This window comes from Corapipo altera, unplaced genomic scaffold, assembly GCF_003945725.1.
Source record: "Corapipo altera isolate COAL_440 unplaced genomic scaffold, ASM394572v1 61517, whole genome shotgun sequence".
Lineage (NCBI taxonomy): Eukaryota > Metazoa > Chordata > Aves > Passeriformes > Pipridae > Corapipo > Corapipo altera.
Genome location: NW_020885161.1, coordinates 44582 through 63029, shown reverse-complemented (window position 1 = coordinate 63029; position 18448 = coordinate 44582). Strand labels below are relative to the sequence as shown.

Here is an 18448-nt window from a genome sequence, read left to right as displayed (position 1 = left end):
GTCTAATTTTGGTGCATACTCAAATGTTATCAATACTTGAGGGAAAAAAAGGAGAATTCCCCTTCAAATCCCCAAGAGAATTCAGTGACTGCTTGTCCTCCTTGCCGCCACACTCAGCTATTTCCTGCGTGTGGCAGTAATGGATCTGCAGAAATCCCCAGGTCAGAAGTGAAACCAAGAGCCTGCTCCACCTATGCTTAGCCCTGCCCCCAAGCCAAGAGTATCTATCTAAAATAGCAAGATGTTTGTAATGAAATGTAAATCCACTGTGTTTTCTGAGAGCTGAAGCATCTCCTCTCCCTCCACTTTTTTGCTGATGTTGCGGTTTCACTGGGATTATGTGAAGGGGTGTAAGAGACAATAGGGGCATGAAAAGGTTGAGGCTTGAGATCAAACCTGAAGGCCAGTCTCTTCTAATCTGCATTCCTGGGAGTGCCATGTTTCACCCAAGTTCTCCCTACATCCCTGCAACACTTTGCCCGGGATCTTATCCAGGCTTCTGCCATGGGAACTGCAAATGCAGTGTTGGATTTTGGCAGCGTGTTTTCCTGGCAGCCATCAGGGATGACTGGTGCAAATGGAATTGCTGCTCCTTTTGAAGGATCGCGTCACCGAGTGAGCTGATGCTGCTGCGAGCAGAGACCTTCCATACTAAACCCTGTTAAAACCACGCTGGCAGTGAACAAAACAACACTTATGCAATAGTCTGATTGCTGAAACTGCTGAAAAGGAAGTAAATACCTCCCTTGCCTGTGTTCTGAGGCAGGATATAGGATGAGTTCTCTATGTTGCAGGATGGAAACTAGTGGTTTTTCATGACTCATCACCTTGTCTACTGAGCACAAAAAGTCAAAAGGCCATATTTTAGGATCTTGATTGGGATCTTTGTATATAGTAAAGCACACCCCACACAAGGGGATTCAGGTCTTCTCCAGTGACCAAGACCATCACTAGGGATGCGGTAAAGCTGAGCCTCAGTCTCTTATTGATTTGAGTAGCTCCAGTTCCAGAAGAATACTCCAGTTCCTGGCCTGGCAAAGTTACTCTAAAAAAATTAAGAATCTATCTTGTTTTAGACAAATTCCAACCTCTCACTTGAGAAGTTGTGCACACAAGACCCAAAGGCCCAGGAGGCAAAGTTTTTGCTGGAACGAGGGTTCAGCCTGTGCAAGCTGAGCTTGTGCAAGGCGAGTGTCAACTCCTGTCTCCTGTGTGTCCTCTCTACCAGCTACTCTTGTTCCCCAAGGAAAAAAATCTCACTCTGCATTCTGAAACCACCTCCTTTGCTCTGTGAAGGGCTTGTTATTCGCCTGCCATTCCACTTGAGCTGCAGAAAACTGAGGGGACAAATACAGGAGCTAGGAAATAATCCCTTCTGCTGCTCAGAAGCTGGGCACAATGTTGTGCAAACACTCCTGGAAATTTACAGTGAGGCAGAGCTTAGGGAAAGATACGTAAAAAGCAAAATATCTGCTAGGCATCCGGGGTTTGACTTGCTATGGGAGGAAGTGATAGCAAGGAAAGGAGAAAGGCTTAGGTCAGCTTGTGGGATTTTTCAGACTTCCGTGTCTAAATATAGATGGTTATGTAGCCTTAGTCAGGCTTTTCAGCTGATTGCCTTTTAATTTATGTTTTTATAAATACAGTGTATAATTATAGATTCATATGCTTGCATACTTATTTATTATATATATTTCAGCTCTGTTTGAAAACAGTCAGTTCTGACTTGTAGCTTTCACTTAAAAATTTTTTGTGGATTAAACGAAATGTTTCATTTGATGCAATTCACTATGAGAAGTCATTGCAAATATTAATATGAGGTATCTAGTAATATTGAAAATTATACATTAGTATTCATTGTAGAAATAACATAAAATATTAGTAAATATCAATAAATTCGTATTAAAAATAAACTTTATCTATCTACCTGGTATTAACAGAAAAGATACTAAGTCCACCTAGGGAATTGTTAGGCATCAGCAACTGGGCTTTACTTGCCAGAGGAAGGCTGCATTTATTACTTAATTGCATTTGCCTTTCATGAGTTTGGCCGGCAGCATTTTCTGACTGTGTAAGTAAGATCTGGCAGCGGCGGGAGGAAACACATGGCGGGTTTTGAGAAGTTTGTGCTGGGAACTTTTGATTAAATTAGAAGTGGTCAGTGGCCATAACACACGTCACACGTTCATGTCCGACTCTTGTAAGTGAGAACTGTCAGAAAAACTGTAATGTGTAAATCTGCTGATCCATTGCATCTCAAGCTGCTGGACAGGTCAGATCTTACTGTTCACCAAAACTTTGAGGGGCAACAGCAGGAAGGAACAGAGGGTGTATTCAGTCAACTTATGGATTCAGATCTCAATCCAGAGTTGCTTTGGTCAAGAGGCCAGTGGGGGTCAAACCCCACCTCCCACCCTGGGGCTCGGAAGATGGAACTCCACAGGGAACTCATGGTATTTTGGAGTCCTCCATTGCTCTCACCATGTATCTCTGGTCTGGTGCCTGCTGCTAGAACCTGCTGTCTCAGAAATTAGATTTATATGGCCAGGCATCATCAGTGTGTAGCAAATCACTGAGACAAAACATTTCTAACACCCTTTTGACTGTAGAAAGAAATTAACAGTGAATCAATGGGAATTGACACTGAAACCAATGTTTAGTCGTATAAGCATTCCCCTAGACCCTTAAGCAGTAACATAAAATAAATATGAAAGCCGCAAAATCCTTTTGCAAAGCAAAAAAATGTGGTCTGTTATAGTGTTAGGTAGAACTAACATGAGACACAAAAAAAATTGGCCAAATATTTCCTGTTATATTAAAATAAATAATGTGTTCTTTTCTTCAGAAATATGATTTCTAAACTTCTTTTGCTATATATGTGTATACGTATCTCTCTGCCTGCGTCTTTCTGTCTTTAAGTGGAAACTCCAGCACAATAAATAGAAGTAGCACAGGTGATGTAGTATCTCTAATTTTAGCAGCTTCCTTGTGAAAGCCATGAACTCCTAGTCGTTACCCTGAGGCTGGCAGTGAGTTGGAACTGCTGATGAGACAGTGAAGCACCTCGCAGGAGGTAGTTTAGGTGTCAGCCCGTGCTGTAGGTACACCCAGTCAAATACTGTTTAGCTAAAGACACTTAGAAATTCTCTTTATTCCCTGATCTCATATTCCTATTTTACCCCTTAGCACCATCCCAAGATCTCTCTCCCGTGTGCTGCTGGCCAGCCTAGAATGTCTTAGTTTCATAGGAGCTTTGTAGTTTTTTCCTGTGTCATTCACTTTGGCTGCTTCCTGCAGGGAATTTCACCTGGTAGTTTGTCGCCTAATCTGTGAGTCTCCTGAGGTCTTTCTGCAGTTCTTTATAGTTGAGCCTTGTCTTTCCATCATCATCAGAGAACTTCAGCTCATGGCAAGTGACCTTTCGAGACAACTTGTGCAACTGCCAAACCAAATGGGACTCCACATAAAGTGGTTTAGGAATCCATGGGCGATGTTCTTTTATTGATAAAAGCTGATCTTTTCATTCTGCACTTCATCTCTTATGTATTCATTTCCAAGACCTCTTTCTTAGCCTCATTATTTCTAATGTTTGGTGAGGGCTGTGAAAGGATTTCAGAAAGACAATATGACTCTATCTGTGGGGCCTGCCACATCCCTAGGCTTGTTGTCAACAACTATAACAAGTGCATGAAAAATTACTTCCTTCCAAGCTACACAGATACTTCCTTATTATGTGTTTATCCATGTGTTTGCTAATTCTGTTTCTGCTTTAAGTAAGGCCATTTAAGGGTAACTAATTTAATCTTGTTTATTCTCATCCTTACAGCACTAAAACACATTCATTAAGCTTGAATCCTTGATCCATCACAGACAGAAGTTTAGAGATAGACACAGCAAAGGAAATATGGAGATTTAGCAGCTATCTCAGGAAAAGAAAAATAATCAACTCTAGTAATGTAGCAGAGGTGAGGGGTCTGTTCCTTGGCATTCTCATCAGCGTTTCCTCTCATTTCATGTCCTTGAAGAACTCCAAGGTGTATCTTTCCTTGACTTCTCTCTGACTGGTGGCTCAGTATTGTCCCTGGCCCTGTAATTAGATGAAATATAAAGTGAATTCAGAAATTTATTGAAGAAACAATTACTGTTAATACAAGCTACAGGGAGAGCAATAAATGCTCATGAGTTGTTAAGGACTTATTTTTACTGTATCAACCGATTGACATATGTGCAAAGTCAAAAAAAATCTGTGTTCCTCCAAGAACTGCTCCAACAGAAAGGACTTGCACGTGCCTTTGTGCAAAGTAGGGATTTGACTGTGCCTGTTTACAGCAGTGAAAGCTCTTGGAAATGCCAGCTGCATGTCTGAATTATACCCAAAAAGTGGAAGGGAGTCTTTCAGAGTTTGATTTTTGGAAGTGTCAAACACACCCCAAATGTGCTGTCTCTCAGCAGAGGTTTAGGGGCATCACAGTTGCGGCCTTTTGGGTGGCTTAATACAACAGAAAGATGTCAAAGCTAGGACAATATTTTACTCCTCAGGCATGTAGAAGTATTGGTTTAGAGAGAACTGTGGGAAAGAATTACTAATGCCTGAAGAGGGTGAACATTTGCATGCCAAGAAATTAAATGTGCCTTCTAAAACTAGCTCTTCACCGAAGGTGTTCCAGTAAAGGAAGCAGCTTACCTGGCCAGCAGAGCCTTTACAGTGAGCCTCACCCAGGGCGCAGTGGGTTCCAAACACACTTCCCTGCCGTCCTTCAGTGTGGCTCTGCCCAGAGAGAAACAGAAGTTAGGGCCAGGGGGGCCTCCCACCCTCCTAATGGTTGGAAATGTCTCTTAGCCATTAAGTTACTGAAGGACTTGTTTGGTTTTGTCTTATTTGTTTGGGGGTTTTTATGAATGGTGTCAAGATAGTTGTTTATACTGTAATCATATAATGAGCCAAATGAATTCTCTATTTGATTTCTGTTCTCTGTGGGGTCATAGTCTAGCAGACCTTTCAGGAACTTAATTTTTTGACCAAACCTGGCTGAAATTACCAATTCCTAGTGAGGTGGAGCTGGATACCACACTGTACTGCACAGAGGGTATGATTGTATTTGCTTAAGAAACCACAGTGAAAGAGCCCTTCTGTTTACTGAATGCATTGGTCCAGTTCGTGTGACCAGTTCCTGGTGTGGTTTTAAATGAAGCTCACTGTATCTTTTACTTTGTGCCCACATGGAATGTCATCCAAATTCTGCACTCCTCACACAGGGAGTGTGCACTCTGTGTGCAGTTCTGACACAGGGAATAACTCACGGCCTTTCAAACTTTGCCTCATGCAGACCAAGTCAGTGGAATTTGTTTGAATTCATCTCAAGAGCATCAAGATTATATCTTTGATTGATTCTTCGTTGTCTAAGTTACTAATTGGGTGATACAGCACTGGATGTGCTGTGGGGATCTAATTCTCTCCTCTGATGTTGGTGATAATTAAGATGTGAGCAGAGAGAGTTTTAAAAAGCTGTCTGGAAGCTGACTGTAACATTGGCAGGGAATTAGCTCGTTCCTTTGGATAGAGGCCCTAATTCCTGACACTTGGTTTCTCTGAGGCTTCACAAGGGAAATATTCCACCCAAAGTATGTAAGTAACTGGAGTGAGAAATGCAGATTCAGTTCCTCCTGTTGGAAGCAAGATACTGTTTAGCAAAAGTGCTCACATGATTTCCACATTTTTGCAGTGAGGTCCTCTTTGGCTCAGTCTCACATCCTGAACCGTCTTGGGAGGGATGAACGTGGAATGAGTGCTTATGCACTGGCATTGGGAGCCTTTTTTGTTGGTCTTCTCCAGGGCCTTACCTGTGGAACAAAACTCACTTATGTCTAAGTACATGAACAGTCTCTTTATTTGCTGCTATGAAGCAATGTGTATTCCCTTCTGCCAGATTTACTCTTGTTCCTCAGCACTCTGATTTGCTGGATACTTGGATAAAATTAACTGCAACTGCACAAAATCAGCAGCCACATTTTTAGAGCTGTTGATGTACAGGTGCATTTGAATTTAAAGCTGGATCTCTAAGTGAAAATACTTAGGTGTTTTCATAGTGCCTTTGTACCTGGCCAGGTTCTACCTAAATTGCATCACTTGAACAAGTGGGTTAACATCATTAACTGTGTACACATACTGTTTATTAGTTTCTACCATGATCATCTGCTCATGTTCTTTATTCTTTCCTGCAAATGGGACAATTCTTGCTCTGAGGAAGCACTATCAGCAACCTGCCTACCAAAAATAAAATCACAAATAGGAGAAAATTGTTACTTGGAAAAGAAGAGGTATATGGACATATTTAGGAAAAAAGGTCTTGTCTTAAATCAAACACTTCTTAAAATCTGGAGAAAAGCATATATTATGACACAAGAATAAACTCATTTACTGACAGAAAGCATCCTAACAGGTACAAATGATTCCTGTGACTGCTGAATGATGGTTTATTGAAGATGCAGAAAGCCATCATGGACGTATCTGAGCCCTCTTGCATTTGCATATGTATGTTTATTAATTAGTTACCTGAGTTTTAAGAAATAATTTTCTTACCTTCTGACCCTGCCATTGAGACCAGATAGAGAACCAAAGCGACCGCAACAGATTTGCCATCCATTGCTGTGCAAAGTTTTCTTGACAGATGTCCCACTCTGGTGCTGTTTCCCACCAGGTTTTATACCTGAGGGTGCACTCCCAGCAGCCTGAGTGCTGACCAAATGGGTGCTGCACACACAGGTTTCCTAACACATGAGAGTGTTGCATAAGAAATCCAAATCTCTGTGCAGCCCATTCAATGGCTCTTCAAATTTCCCTAACTTCTGTTGCTGTTTATTTTAAATTATTCCTTTAAATTGTGGTTGTTATCCATCATTTGCTGTTTGCACTTCTTCATGGGATATTAGTTTTAATCAGCAATGCTGAGCTTGCACTTGGAAATTTATACAGCATTACCAGATATCCCCCTGAGCCAAAATAAAGGGACTTTTTTCCTCCTCTCTGAATATAGAATTTCTGTTCAGCTCTTTGTGTTATATTTAAGTGTCTTGTGCAAAACCTTTCACCCAACATAATTACAGTAACTTTTCATCCCAGTTTTACTATATTTTGATATGAATCCAATGAAGTTATTTAGCCAGTATCTTATGAAGGCAAGACATACCTAATGTCTATTGTTCTCTGAAAGGATTTTGTAATTTTCAGTGTGGCTAAAGGGATTTAGATGCTTAATTCTGTACTGAAAAGCTTCTCTAATCACTGTGGAGGAAATGATGCACTTAAAATGACTGAGGCATTATCACCAAAGGCACTTAAGCTCTTCTGAAACTTTCATCTGTTCTGATTATGAAAAGGAAAAGTATCTGGCAGAAAGGGACGTAATGACACCTTAAAATAAGGTTAAAATAAGGTTAAAATAAGGTTAAAATAAGCACTTAGGAAGTTGCTTGTTTTTCTTTCTAACCTCGTGCATTTAGAATAATCACAGGTGTTTAAGGCAGCAGATAAACACATGTCGTAAGTGACTTCTGTTAACACGGAAGAACAGCCCATGTCTGACAAAGGCAGTCACTGAGCCCGAAGAGCCCCAGTGCTCCCCTTAGCAGTCTCCAGGAACACTGAAACACATTTTTGGAAAGCGGCAGGGTGGTTGTTGCCTTCCTGAGAAAAGGTGTTCCGTGACTGCACACGGAACAGAGATGTGATACGGTGTCATTTCTAGCCAGCCTCGGAATCACGTCTCACCAGTGAGTGATGATAACCTATAGAGGAAGAGGGTATGCAGGTGACCTCCTTGGCTTCTGGGAGCACAGCCATTGCTGACATTTTGGACAAGAGTTTCTGAGAAGAGCCCTTCCTTGGCCGTGGTTCAGCTCCCAGTAACTTGACTGGGATTTTGCTCGTGGCTAAGGTTAGATGTGTTGTATCTCTAAGGCACAAAAACTGGTGCCAGTCCTTTAGGATACACTCGTACTTTTACGGCCATGCAGATCAAGTGATTCTTCCTCACCTCTCCCCATTCTTGGCTGATGTATCTGACATGCTTATCTCCAAACTGGATCTCTGAGAGAAGTCAGCTTGTAAAAATCCCTCAGGAAACAGGGAGGCTTAGAGTTGTAAGACAAGTCTGAACAAAACCTGTCCCCTTGGGAAGCTTTGACTCCTTCCCATTCTGAGGTCTGGCAGGCTGTGCAATGCTGTGCTGTGGGACAGAGGCAGATATGGAGACAGGGAGCAAAGCATGGTCAGAATGGTTGTCCTCTTGCACAAGAGCTCGCTCAAACAGTGCTAAAAACTCCCTTTATGTCTTGCACCATGAGCAAACATGAGCTGATTGTCCAGAATATGGAGTGGCTCCTTGTTGGGAAAGACCGAAGCTAAACAAATATCAAAGTATTTGTTCAACTTTCCCATTTCTCAAGTGTTCGCTGCTCATATTCCAACATTCCTGTGTAAATTGTTGTGTCATAGGTAGATAGGAGTCCATACAATTGGAGCTCTGTTTCTTAGGATTTCCCCTTATTCTCCTCACTGGAATTAGGGAGGAGGCTCAGTGACTTCCTCAACATTTATCAGATTTCCCTGTTTATTTAAGTTAATGAAGCCCCTTGTTTATTGTCAGGTTCTCAGCTACTGTGCTGTTAGAGCACTACACTGCTATGGCCTTGCAGTTTCTGTGATTAACCAGTATTTATTCATTACTACCTGACAATTTTATCATCCAGACCTCTGCAAACACTGAGTCTACCAAGAAAAGAGGAAGAAAGTAGATGATTTTTATAATTCCTCCCATTGTAAATTATCTGCACTCCCCAGAGACAGCAATTTGCTGTTGTTGCAAACAACACAGACACCACAACTCAGACACCACTTGCCCTTCTGGGAACCCGTTACATGATACAAACTGAAAGGAAATGCTTCCTCTTTTTTCAGCTCTCTATAAGGAAATTAATAAAACACAGTATTGAAGTGAAAACATTTCAACGAGTGTTTATTAGGCACATGAACATAAATAGTTCCATAAATAAATAAATAAATAAATAAACATTTAAGATAAATTACATTCTTATGCAAAAGGAAATAAATATGCAAAAATAAATAGAAATATATGTATAAATAAAGTGCTTTTTTCTAGACAAGACATGGACTTAAAATATATGTTTATACCTTCACAACACTAATTCACTGTAAATAATATCTTGAAAATGATGGCACAAAACCTGATGTGTCAGAATTTTGACATCCCAATTCTGCAAGCTCCCCTTTTTGGCCAGTAGCCCACTGTGAGTGGCAGTGACCCAGGTCCAGTTGCTGTTCCCTGTCCATGCTTTGCTAAAGAGAAGGAGTTGCTGGTCTTATCCTAAACTGTTAGCAAAAAGGTAGGAGTCATTTAGTGAAAGCTCTGCTGAGCATGCATGCACTGCACTGTTCCAGCTGTGTTTAGCAAAATTTAATCTAGAATCGTCTCTGTACCCTTTCACAAGCCATTTTTTTGCCTGCTTGTCAGGGTGTCACTCTTACATAAAGACTTAAAGTACTGTTGTCAACTAACTACAAAGCAGGAATCCATATTCTAGATGCTGTTAAAGGGTGAACATAGGAGGCAGGAGAAGGGGAGCTGCCAGAAGCTGGATGAGCGTCTCTCCTGTTTTTGTCTTGCTGGACGAGTTAGGACATTTTTCTTCTATGTCTTAGGACACTGTCTCAGGTTTGGGGTTTGCCCTGGAAAGAAAGAAGATGGAACAGGTAAGACTTGCTGGCATCAGCTGAAATCCACCACTTTGTGCTTCTGTGCCCAGGCTCCTGAAAAACTGTAACTGAACCTGAGGGACACTGGTACATCATGACCTTTTCACAGATATTCACTGGCAGTGGACTTCCACAGTTTGATGCTTCACTTGGCAAATGAAGCCTGATTTTTTCCTCCCATGTAACTAAATGCCATTAGTTTGAAAAGCTGATTGTTACTTTCTACCACTGCAAGCAAGAGAAAACCAATCAGTGAATGCCTGGATTTCCTGAGTAGTTGTGCTGCTGGTTCTCAAAATGCTTCTGTTTTAGGAGAGATGAAGGTTACATTCCAGTGGGATGTGTGGCACAGTAAGGCTTCAGTAGTTAATGCTATAATTAAAGCTCAAAGCAATCACAGTGTTTGTCACAATTAGTGAACACAAACAGTAGTAGGTGCCTGAGGAGACAGAATTTTGGAGCACTGCACACCGTATGTGTCTGGTAGCTCAATTAAAATACCAGTTTTCGATAAGTTGTGCTCATTGAGAAGGAATGACTCACTTGTCTAGAATTGCCTTGATGATCAGCTTCACCCAGGGAGCAGTGGGCTCCAGGCACAATTCTCTCCCGTCTTTCAGGGTAGCTCTGCAACAGGAAAAAAAGGAAGGGAAAAGGGCTACTTAGTGAACTCCAGCGCAGTGTCACTTTTGTCTCACAGCATCATTCTAGGTATACACTGACGTGTTCCCCTTTTAAGCTCTATCAATTGAGGCTGTAGTCTAGCATAGTTTTGTCTTTTAAATGGTTTCATATCTTCTCATATCTATTTGTTTGATACATTAAACCATTTGCAGGACTCTCCCTCTTTTCAAAACTACTTCTTTTCCCTCCCCAACTTGCTTTGTATTTAACTGAAGGGCTAAATCTTTTCATCTTGATTCAGAAATTGTACTGTTACTGGTTACAGTAAAAGTTCTGGACAATGACCAGATTATATGATTTCTATGCTAATGCTGTTTTTTTCATTGACTTGAGTAGAAGGGTGATCATTTTTTTGACCTAGCCATTGAAGCTGATGTTTTGATCACTTGCCCCGAATGGCTCTGTGCATTATCTTTTCACGTGCTGGTGGAATTCAGAGTTTTAGAAAGTTATCTGCTGCCTGGTGGCCGTGAGTCTGCTGTTCTGCACTCTCAGCAGCTGCCCCAGCTGGCTGGTTACATCACTCAGAGAACGCTTACACCGTCCTGAGCACAGAATCTGCTTCCTTCGTGGCAAGTAACTGTGAGGGTTTTGCAAAAGCACTTACATAACTTCAACATTCTTGCAGTGAGGTCCGCTGGGGCTGAGGTTCACATTTTGGATGAACTTGGGATGGATGAACCTGGAATGGGTGCCTATGCACTGGCACCGGAGTTCAATGGCTGACCGTGCCAGGGCCTTACCTGGAAAACAAAAACAGGTGGAGTGTTTCACTGTTTCTGCTGGAAGCACAACATGTTCCTTTTGCTGACAGCATTAGGAGAGTTCTTTGCTGCACTGGTCGGACAGCACAGTCTCTCCCTGTCAGCATTTGCCCTGGCCATCAGTCAGGAGAGCTTTAGGAGGGGTTCCTTTACCTTGTGTTCCCACCGCTGAGATCAGGAGCAGAGTCAGGACAGCAGCCACAGCCTTGCCCATCATGATGCTAGAGTGTGTGCTCCTCGAGTCGCCTGGGCCTGGTTCTGTGGTGGGTGAGCTCGGGCAGCTCCTGGGATGGTGAGTGCCTGTGCTCTGGGGCCGCCCGTGTTTATATCCTGCCTGGCTGCCCTGTGCACTGCAACATCACAGCCATGGAAACTCCGAACCTGCGAGATGCTGCTGTGCAGTGAGTCACAGGTGAGTGGGTAAGCCCCTTTCCCTTCATGACCACAACATCCCTTCTCGTTAACACAAAGCACTTCGCTGAGTAAAGACAAAAAGAATTGCCCTGTGCTGAGCTGTGTGGAGTTTCTAGGGGCTTTGTAATTCTGTATTTCTTGTGATAATTTTCTGACTTTCCTCCACTGGTAGAAGGCATTTTCTCCATTATTTTCCATCTGTGTGTCTTTAGTCTTCTATTTTTTTTCCTCATTTTAAGACTTGCTTGAACTAGGAGGTAATAATCGTAGAAATGATAGATACTAGGTCCCCTTTCCCTTATATTGCTTTATATTAAAAAATAATTATATTCTGAGATAACATCTGCAGAAATACTGACAGTATGTTTCTTGATAAATTCAAATCTGGCATCACTGGAATAAGCAACAGAATCCAGACTTATTGTTGTGCCATTGAGAACCTACAGAACATATTATTATGATATGATGAATTGCTTTACCTAATAAGCACAGAATCCAGACTGACTTTGTTGTACCACTGAGAACATACAGAGTATGTTATTATGACATGATGAATTACTTTGCCTAACCTAAGGTGACTTTTTTTTTTTGAGCATGACTGCTCTTCTGAAGCCTGAACTTCTTAGCTCCTTGCTGCTTTGAATTTGGGCTGAGGAAAGTTCTAAAAGCTGCTCCAGGATTCTGATTCAGAAATAAATTGAACCACTTCTTCAAATTTTAATTTGACCCTGTGAAAAGAAAGTTTCTTCTAATTATAATAAAATTAAGAGAAAAGTGAAGATGGGATCATGAAGAAGGATTATTCAGATAAAGTCAGAGATGTACAACCATTTTTACTAGCAGTATAGACAAATACTAAAACACAAGTGGGCTTTATTTGGGTTAAACAATAAGGAATCCCATTGTTGTTCCTCTGCCATGTAACGGAGAAGTCAAAGGAACAAAGCACAGGACCAGATATAAATGAACGTAGGTTATTTTTCTCTGAGTGATCATGAAGGACTTAGAAATTTCTGTATGCCAGACTGAATTCCACTTACTATTACCATATCTATCAGTGTCTGACTGTGAATAGCCTTACAGGATGTGTTCTGAATAACAGCCTAGTAAGAGCTGCAGCTCTGGGATTAAGCCCGTGGTTTCCCCGCCGCTTTCCAGTGTGCAGCCAACACAGCTGGATTAGCTAACGGGACACATCAGCACCTAATGACAGCTGTGTGTGTCACACCAGAGGGCTGCCTGGTGAGTGTCCCCTCCAGCCATGGCCATCAGCAGATGTCCACAAATGCGTAAGAAAACACTGAAGTGTCTTTGGCACTCATCCCTAGTAGTCTTCCACTACAAGCCTGGTTTCATTTGCTCCCTCCTGATTCTTTTAGGGGGAAACATGAGGTAGGTATTGATCCTTATCCCTGATTTCCACTTCCTTCATAATTCTGTAGGCCTTTATCACATTCCTGGTCAATCTCTTTTTACAAATAGCTGCTGAGAGCAGCACAGACTGGATTGTTCACTCCTGTCTCTGGAATTTTTGTTTCCCCCTAACACACTATTTCCATGCACAACAAACTGTTTACAGAAATGCAAACTGGAGCATCAATGGAAATGTCTTCTGGCCTGCATGCAAGGATGAATTGCATTACCTGAGGAGTGTGGAATTCTTTTCCAAATAAACCCAAAAAACTTCTATTCCTCTTTAACTTCCCCACTGATTTTCATTATCTCAAAGACAAAATTGGTTTTTTTGTACTCCACATGCAATGAAGCTTTCACCTTTTGTCGTCTTTGTGCAAAACCTTCTACCTGTTGTGTTTTAAGGAACTGTTATTTCTGCTTTCTTGGTCCAGACACATCAGAGGTTTGTGGCTCTTGTACCTTTCTACTCAAATGTAAAGAAAGGGCTTAGGTGTTTTACATTTATCATAGATAACATAATAATGACTGTATAACAAACCTTGATATGGGGCAGTGAGGACAACTGAGCACTGTTCTGGAGGCTGTGCTTTGACTTGTAATTGAAGAGGTAGTGAGCAGAGTGCTCAGGAGTGGCTTGCAAAAAGCTCAGAGTCAACAAAGATAAAATTCCTCTTGTGGTTGTGGAGAGAATCAGAAAGATGAACTCTGTATGAAAAGATCATGTGTTTTATTGTAAACTGTGTGATTTGGGCGAAAGAAAGGAGCTTCTGTTATTAATTTACAAGGGCCTACTTTTGGAGATGTGAGGCGGGTGAATTAAAAGCTGCTGGATTTCTAGTGCACACAGTTTCTGACTGAAGAGAGTCATTCCTAAGCCTTAAATATGACTATCATAAACGATATCTGGTAGCCTCCAGCTGAATAAACACTTCTTTTGTCATAAGGGTCATAAACACAGTTATTGAGAACTTTTCTTGGCATAAGAGTGCTTTAACAGCCAGCAAGTGATAAGATTTCTGAGTACTGATGAGCTTATTGGCAGTATATGACACACAGAAATGCAGACTCTCATATGTCCAACTTTGGGCACTGATGTGTGGTACCAAAGTCCCTGTCCAAATCACATGGCAAACTGGTATGTGCTGCAGTAGTTCAAATCAATCTGGAGGTGCTATGACAGGCGTAAAATTCGGTAATTCCACTTATCAAGGCTTCCACCTCAGTTGTGCTATTGCACAACAAAGGGCAGGAGAGGTATCAGAGTGAAAACTCTGGAGTTTCTCAGATCATTTTCTGTGTGCTCCTGCCCAACCTTCCCTGACTCGTGAGTGCCCACAAAATTTACATTTCCTTATGCTCACATGAGCAGTGAGGAATTTTTTTCCCCTGGGGAATCTCTTGCGGTGCCTTGTCCTCATCTCCCTCAATGATTGTTCACTGGTATCTTTAGAAATCATGCCTCATGCCTGGAATTTTACATTCAAAGATGTAAAAGATGATTTAGAAATCGCTGAGCAGCTGAGTCAGTCCATGTGACCTGTTGGGGTTTTTTGAAAGAGTATTAGATTCAGCAGGAAAGGGTAGTCCTGCTTGAGCTTTAGATTTCCTGCAGGCAAATTCTTCATTTTTTTTTATACTTCCATGACCCTGTATGCAAAATCTATCTGACTTGAGAGGGCCAAACAGAGAACTTACTTACAGTGACAAATACCACAAGTCTATGTCTTTTCTCCCTAACTATTCCTTTATTAGATAGCAACAGCCCTCCCAAGATTTTAAGTTTGCCAACTGTCACACTGAATGACTTTTATAAGAGTGACATGGAATAAAGGGCTGTAAATAGAAGTGCAACCATAAGATCCAGGTTTAGTATCTACCTTCTGATGAGCTTCAGCAGCATCTGAGTCAGCCCTTTCCAAAAATATTCATTCTCTTTTGTTTAGTTAACTTGCAGTTCTGCAGACCTAACTTGTTTTGCCGAGCCCTCCTTCTCAGAAGGTCACTGAAATTTGTGGGGCTGCCTCCTCCCCTCTTCCTGAAGCTGCCTATCTTTGATATTCACCACCATTAACAAGGGTGGAAATGGCATTTGTTCATTTCCAGGAGTGCTGGGCACTGGGCAGGAGTTACAAAGGTCACTGTGTGAGTGCTCTAAGAAGGTATCACTTAGTCATAAAATTGCACGGTCTTCTGAGAACAAGGATGAGAGGCAGAGCTCTGCTGTACCACAGCACTACTTCCTCACAGTGCAGGAGGTGATGCTCCCAGTTCCTGTATTTTCCGTGTGGCCCATGATTCTTGCTGCAGAGAAGCACAATTGCAACATCTATGCTGGTGAATGTTTTTTTCCACCTACACTGCTGGTGAAGTCTCTGGTTTAGAGGCAGGAGAGGCACTTTCGAGTTGTGTCTTGAGAGGACCTGGCATGTCCCTGCAGCACAAACAGGTGCTCCAGCAATACCCACTTATATAACACACCTAAACCCATCACTAGCAATTCTTCCTCTCTCCTGACTTTTCTGTTAGCCAGCTAGTTCTCCCACTGTTCATCCTGCTGGCTGTTCTGGATCCTAGTGCTCTGCATTTCATACTCCAGCCTTGCAGCTGGACTTCTAAAATTAACCAGTGGCAGCGCTGAGCTTTGCTTCAGCAGAGTCCCTGAGCTTCCAGAAGAACATTTCTGGTTGACTCAGAATTTGGTTCACATTTTTCAGCAGTCTGAAGGAATCCAAAATTGCAGTCCCTTTTTACTGTGCCCTTTGGCTGATCCATAATACAATGAAAAGCCTTTTGCTGATCAGCTTTGATGGAAAATATCTGCCTTGGTGTATTCCCGGGTTTTCCCCATCCATGTAGTAACTGCATAGGAAATGAAATCATCTCCAGAAAGGGAAGTTGTATTGGAAAAAAAAAAAAAAGAAAAGGAAGAAAAAGAAGAACTAGACAGGATGCTGCCTGAAGCATGAGCAGGATGTCCAGGCTACTCAACATGCAGCAACCTTTTTGAAGGACTAAAGTGACCACTGCGGTTTAATTGCATTACTTGCATTTTTAAGAAAAAACTAATTGGAGTAGGATTGCTTAGGGACTTCCCAGGATTGCAGTATGCACCATGTATTGTCTTTCCAATTAAACAAATAGCTTTATTCATTAATCGTCATAAGTGACTGAAAACCAATTACCATACATGAACAAAAGAGTTACTCAGAAAAATATTTTATTTCATGTAACAAGGCCAAGACTTCCAGGGCTGAGCAGAAACGGTAGTGGAGAATAAGGAAAGGACTGGAGAAGATACTTGGGAGTAGCACTTGCTTATACTCCCTCCCTGACTCCCTGGCCTCCCCTTTGCCAGCCCATATCCCCTCATCTGTCCCAAAACTAGAAGCCTGTGTTCTAGGTAGCCTTTACCTGCTTGAGGGGGGAGGATAAAATAAGGACAGTTTTTCCAAAACTGTAGTATTTTCAAGCCTATAAACAAAGCAGAATTAACAACCCTGTGCTGTATTCCATGAGTATTGCAATTCTAATCATCCACTTACTGGTGTAAATCCGGAATAAATTAAAATCAGCGGAGTCACTCTTCAGCATTGGATGTAAATCTGAAGAGAACAAGGTCTTGAACTCAGGGGGAGTGAGATGGTGCCAAGCAGGACAGCTCCTAGGGAGACAAAAGGAGTGCGTCGCCCTCAAATTCCTTGTGTAAATCCAGACATTTTTTATTCCCAAAGCTTTAGCTCTCTGGAGGAAAGATCAGTCTGAACTGGAGATAGAGGGCTCACAGACATGCTTTTTGCCTGCACTGAGAGAACAGAAGTTGAACACAGAAGAACTTGGAGAGGAAGGGAACTGCAGCTGCATTTTATCCATGAGAGCCCGTCTCCATCGTGTGGGAAGCTGGCCCCTTGTGGGACTGATGGTCACTGAGCACACTGTGTGTATGTTTACATCATGGGAAACCAAGAGAGAGTTTTTAGCTCCTTAAACAACAACCTCTGACACTGGAGCTGAGGGGAAATGCTCCTGGAACAGTGTCCAAGCGGAACAAACACATCCTAAGGAATCCACTGCTGGTGTGGTCCCACTGGTTGGACACTGCAGAAGCATTATCTGACTCCACACAAGTAACTCTTTCCTGGGAATTCAGTGCTGCTGGTTTATTTACAAGTTGAATGTTTGCCCTGCTGAGTGCATGGCCTTGATTTCTGCAGATTGACAATCTGTGTTTGCTTTGTTCTGTGCTCTGTTGATTTTCAGTATTTGCTGTGGAAGAGATCAGTTTCCCCTATTAATAGGTACAGGTAAGGATTTGTGTTGCGGCTGCACCTGAGTATTCCACTTCTTCCTGCAGTTGTTACAGATGCTGGGCAGAGGTTGGGAAGGTCATCTGCAATGGGAGCAGACCCCAGGTCCTGTCTCTTCCCACCCAGTCCTGCTCCCCAAGAAAAAAGAGCAAAGGCAGCACCCCCAATGTCTGTTTTTCCTGCTTAGTAACACTGTGCTGGAAGGTAATGGTTTTCAGGGAAATCCAACTCATTTTTCTTGTCACTGGATTTTCCTCTTCTTTCCTTAATTTCATATGGTTTATTTCCTATTTGAAATGGAAAACCCCAGGGAATAATTTACATTATATTGCTTCTTGGCAACTACTGCCATGGAGAACTTCCTTTAACTCCAATGAATTTTGTAACACTTCACTGAGAGTCAGCAGCAGGTCAAACAAACACTTCAGGTATGACCTGTTTGCTTTCTCCCACTCCTCACAGCAAACCAGAATACTTATGTGACACAGAGAGTTTGGGAACTTACACCCTGGGTTTTTTCCAAGCACTCACAAGTAGCTCTCTGGATTTTTAAAGGCCCAGTGGTATGAAGACAGAATTCATATTGTTTTAAACCTCCGCAGGTTGCCTGCAGAATTACAGCGCTTTTGGAAAGCAACTCCATTGGCGTGCAAATTTTCTCAGATTTTGCAAGCTTGGCATTGAAAATACCATTATTTAGCAGTGTAAATCTCTGCCTTACTATCTCAGTATTTATACACTGAATCATATCTCCTCTGCTCACTAAGTGCATTTGCAATTCACCCTGGTACTGTGGGGGAAAAGATGAAGCTAATCTTTAACTCTTCAAAAGAAAGTGACTGGACAGTTGAAAGGAGTGCTTTGTGATCTCACCTGAACACTGCCTACCCGGATGGATTTTCATCTGAGGTAGATCCTATCTCTCTAATGCTGATTTATGTCTGTGGGCATGACGTTTACCAAACCACCATCAATCAAGATCTGAGCTGGCTGGAACTGTCCCAGTTAGAACTGCAAGTGGGTCTATATCTTTAGCAAGGTGTGTCCTGCACTTGTGAAAGCCCTATCTCCCTCTGCCATTCCCACCCTATCCT

The 18448-nt window shown here is 42.1% G+C and overlaps 3 protein-coding genes across 5 annotated transcripts in view; 1 reads left to right on the top strand and 2 right to left on the bottom strand.

Annotated features, from left to right (window-relative positions):
* RASSF6 (Ras association domain family member 6) overlaps positions 1-18448 on the top strand; it is a 60989-nt gene that overhangs the window by 10817 nt on the left and 31724 nt on the right. The window lies entirely within an intron of this gene.
* LOC113940019 (interleukin-8-like) lies at positions 3420-6669 on the bottom strand. Its single transcript, XM_027631072.1, has 4 exons — positions 6581-6669; positions 5703-5841; positions 4685-4768; positions 3420-4087 (listed from the first exon to the last, which is right to left on the bottom strand). Exons 1-4 carry the CDS (start codon positions 6642-6644, stop codon positions 4012-4014), a joined length of 363 nt encoding a protein of 120 aa, XP_027486873.1. The 5' UTR covers positions 6645-6669; the 3' UTR covers positions 3420-4011.
* On the bottom strand, positions 9715-11437 carry LOC113940021 (interleukin-8-like). The gene is made up of 4 exons (XM_027631075.1): positions 11374-11437; positions 11064-11199; positions 10316-10399; positions 9715-9745 (listed from the first exon to the last, which is right to left on the bottom strand). Exons 1-4 carry the CDS (start codon positions 11435-11437, stop codon positions 9715-9717), a joined length of 315 nt encoding a protein of 104 aa, XP_027486876.1.

Coding starts and splice junctions, on each gene's coding strand:
- LOC113940019 (XM_027631072.1), bottom strand. CDS start 6,644: ATGGATGGCAAATCTGTTGCGGTCGCTTTGGTTCTCTATCTGGTCTCA. Junction 5,842..6,580: donor CTCAATGGCAGGGTCAGAAG/GTAAGAAAATTA, acceptor TTTGTTCCACAG/GTAAGGCCCTGGAGAAGACC. Junction 4,088..4,684: donor GTAAAGGCTCTGCTGGCCAG/GTAAGCTGCTTC, acceptor ATCTAATTACAG/GGCCAGGGACAATACTGAGC.
- LOC113940021 (XM_027631075.1), bottom strand. CDS start 11,437: ATGATGGGCAAGGCTGTGGCTGCTGTCCTGACTCTGCTCCTGATCTCA. Junction 10,400..11,063: donor TGCAAGAATGTTGAAGTTAT/GTAAGTGCTTTT, acceptor TTCCTGTTGCAG/AGCTACCCTGAAAGACGGGA. Junction 9,746..10,315: donor ATCAAGGCAATTCTAGACAA/GTGAGTCATTCC, acceptor CTTTCTTTCCAG/GGCAAACCCCAAACCTGAGA.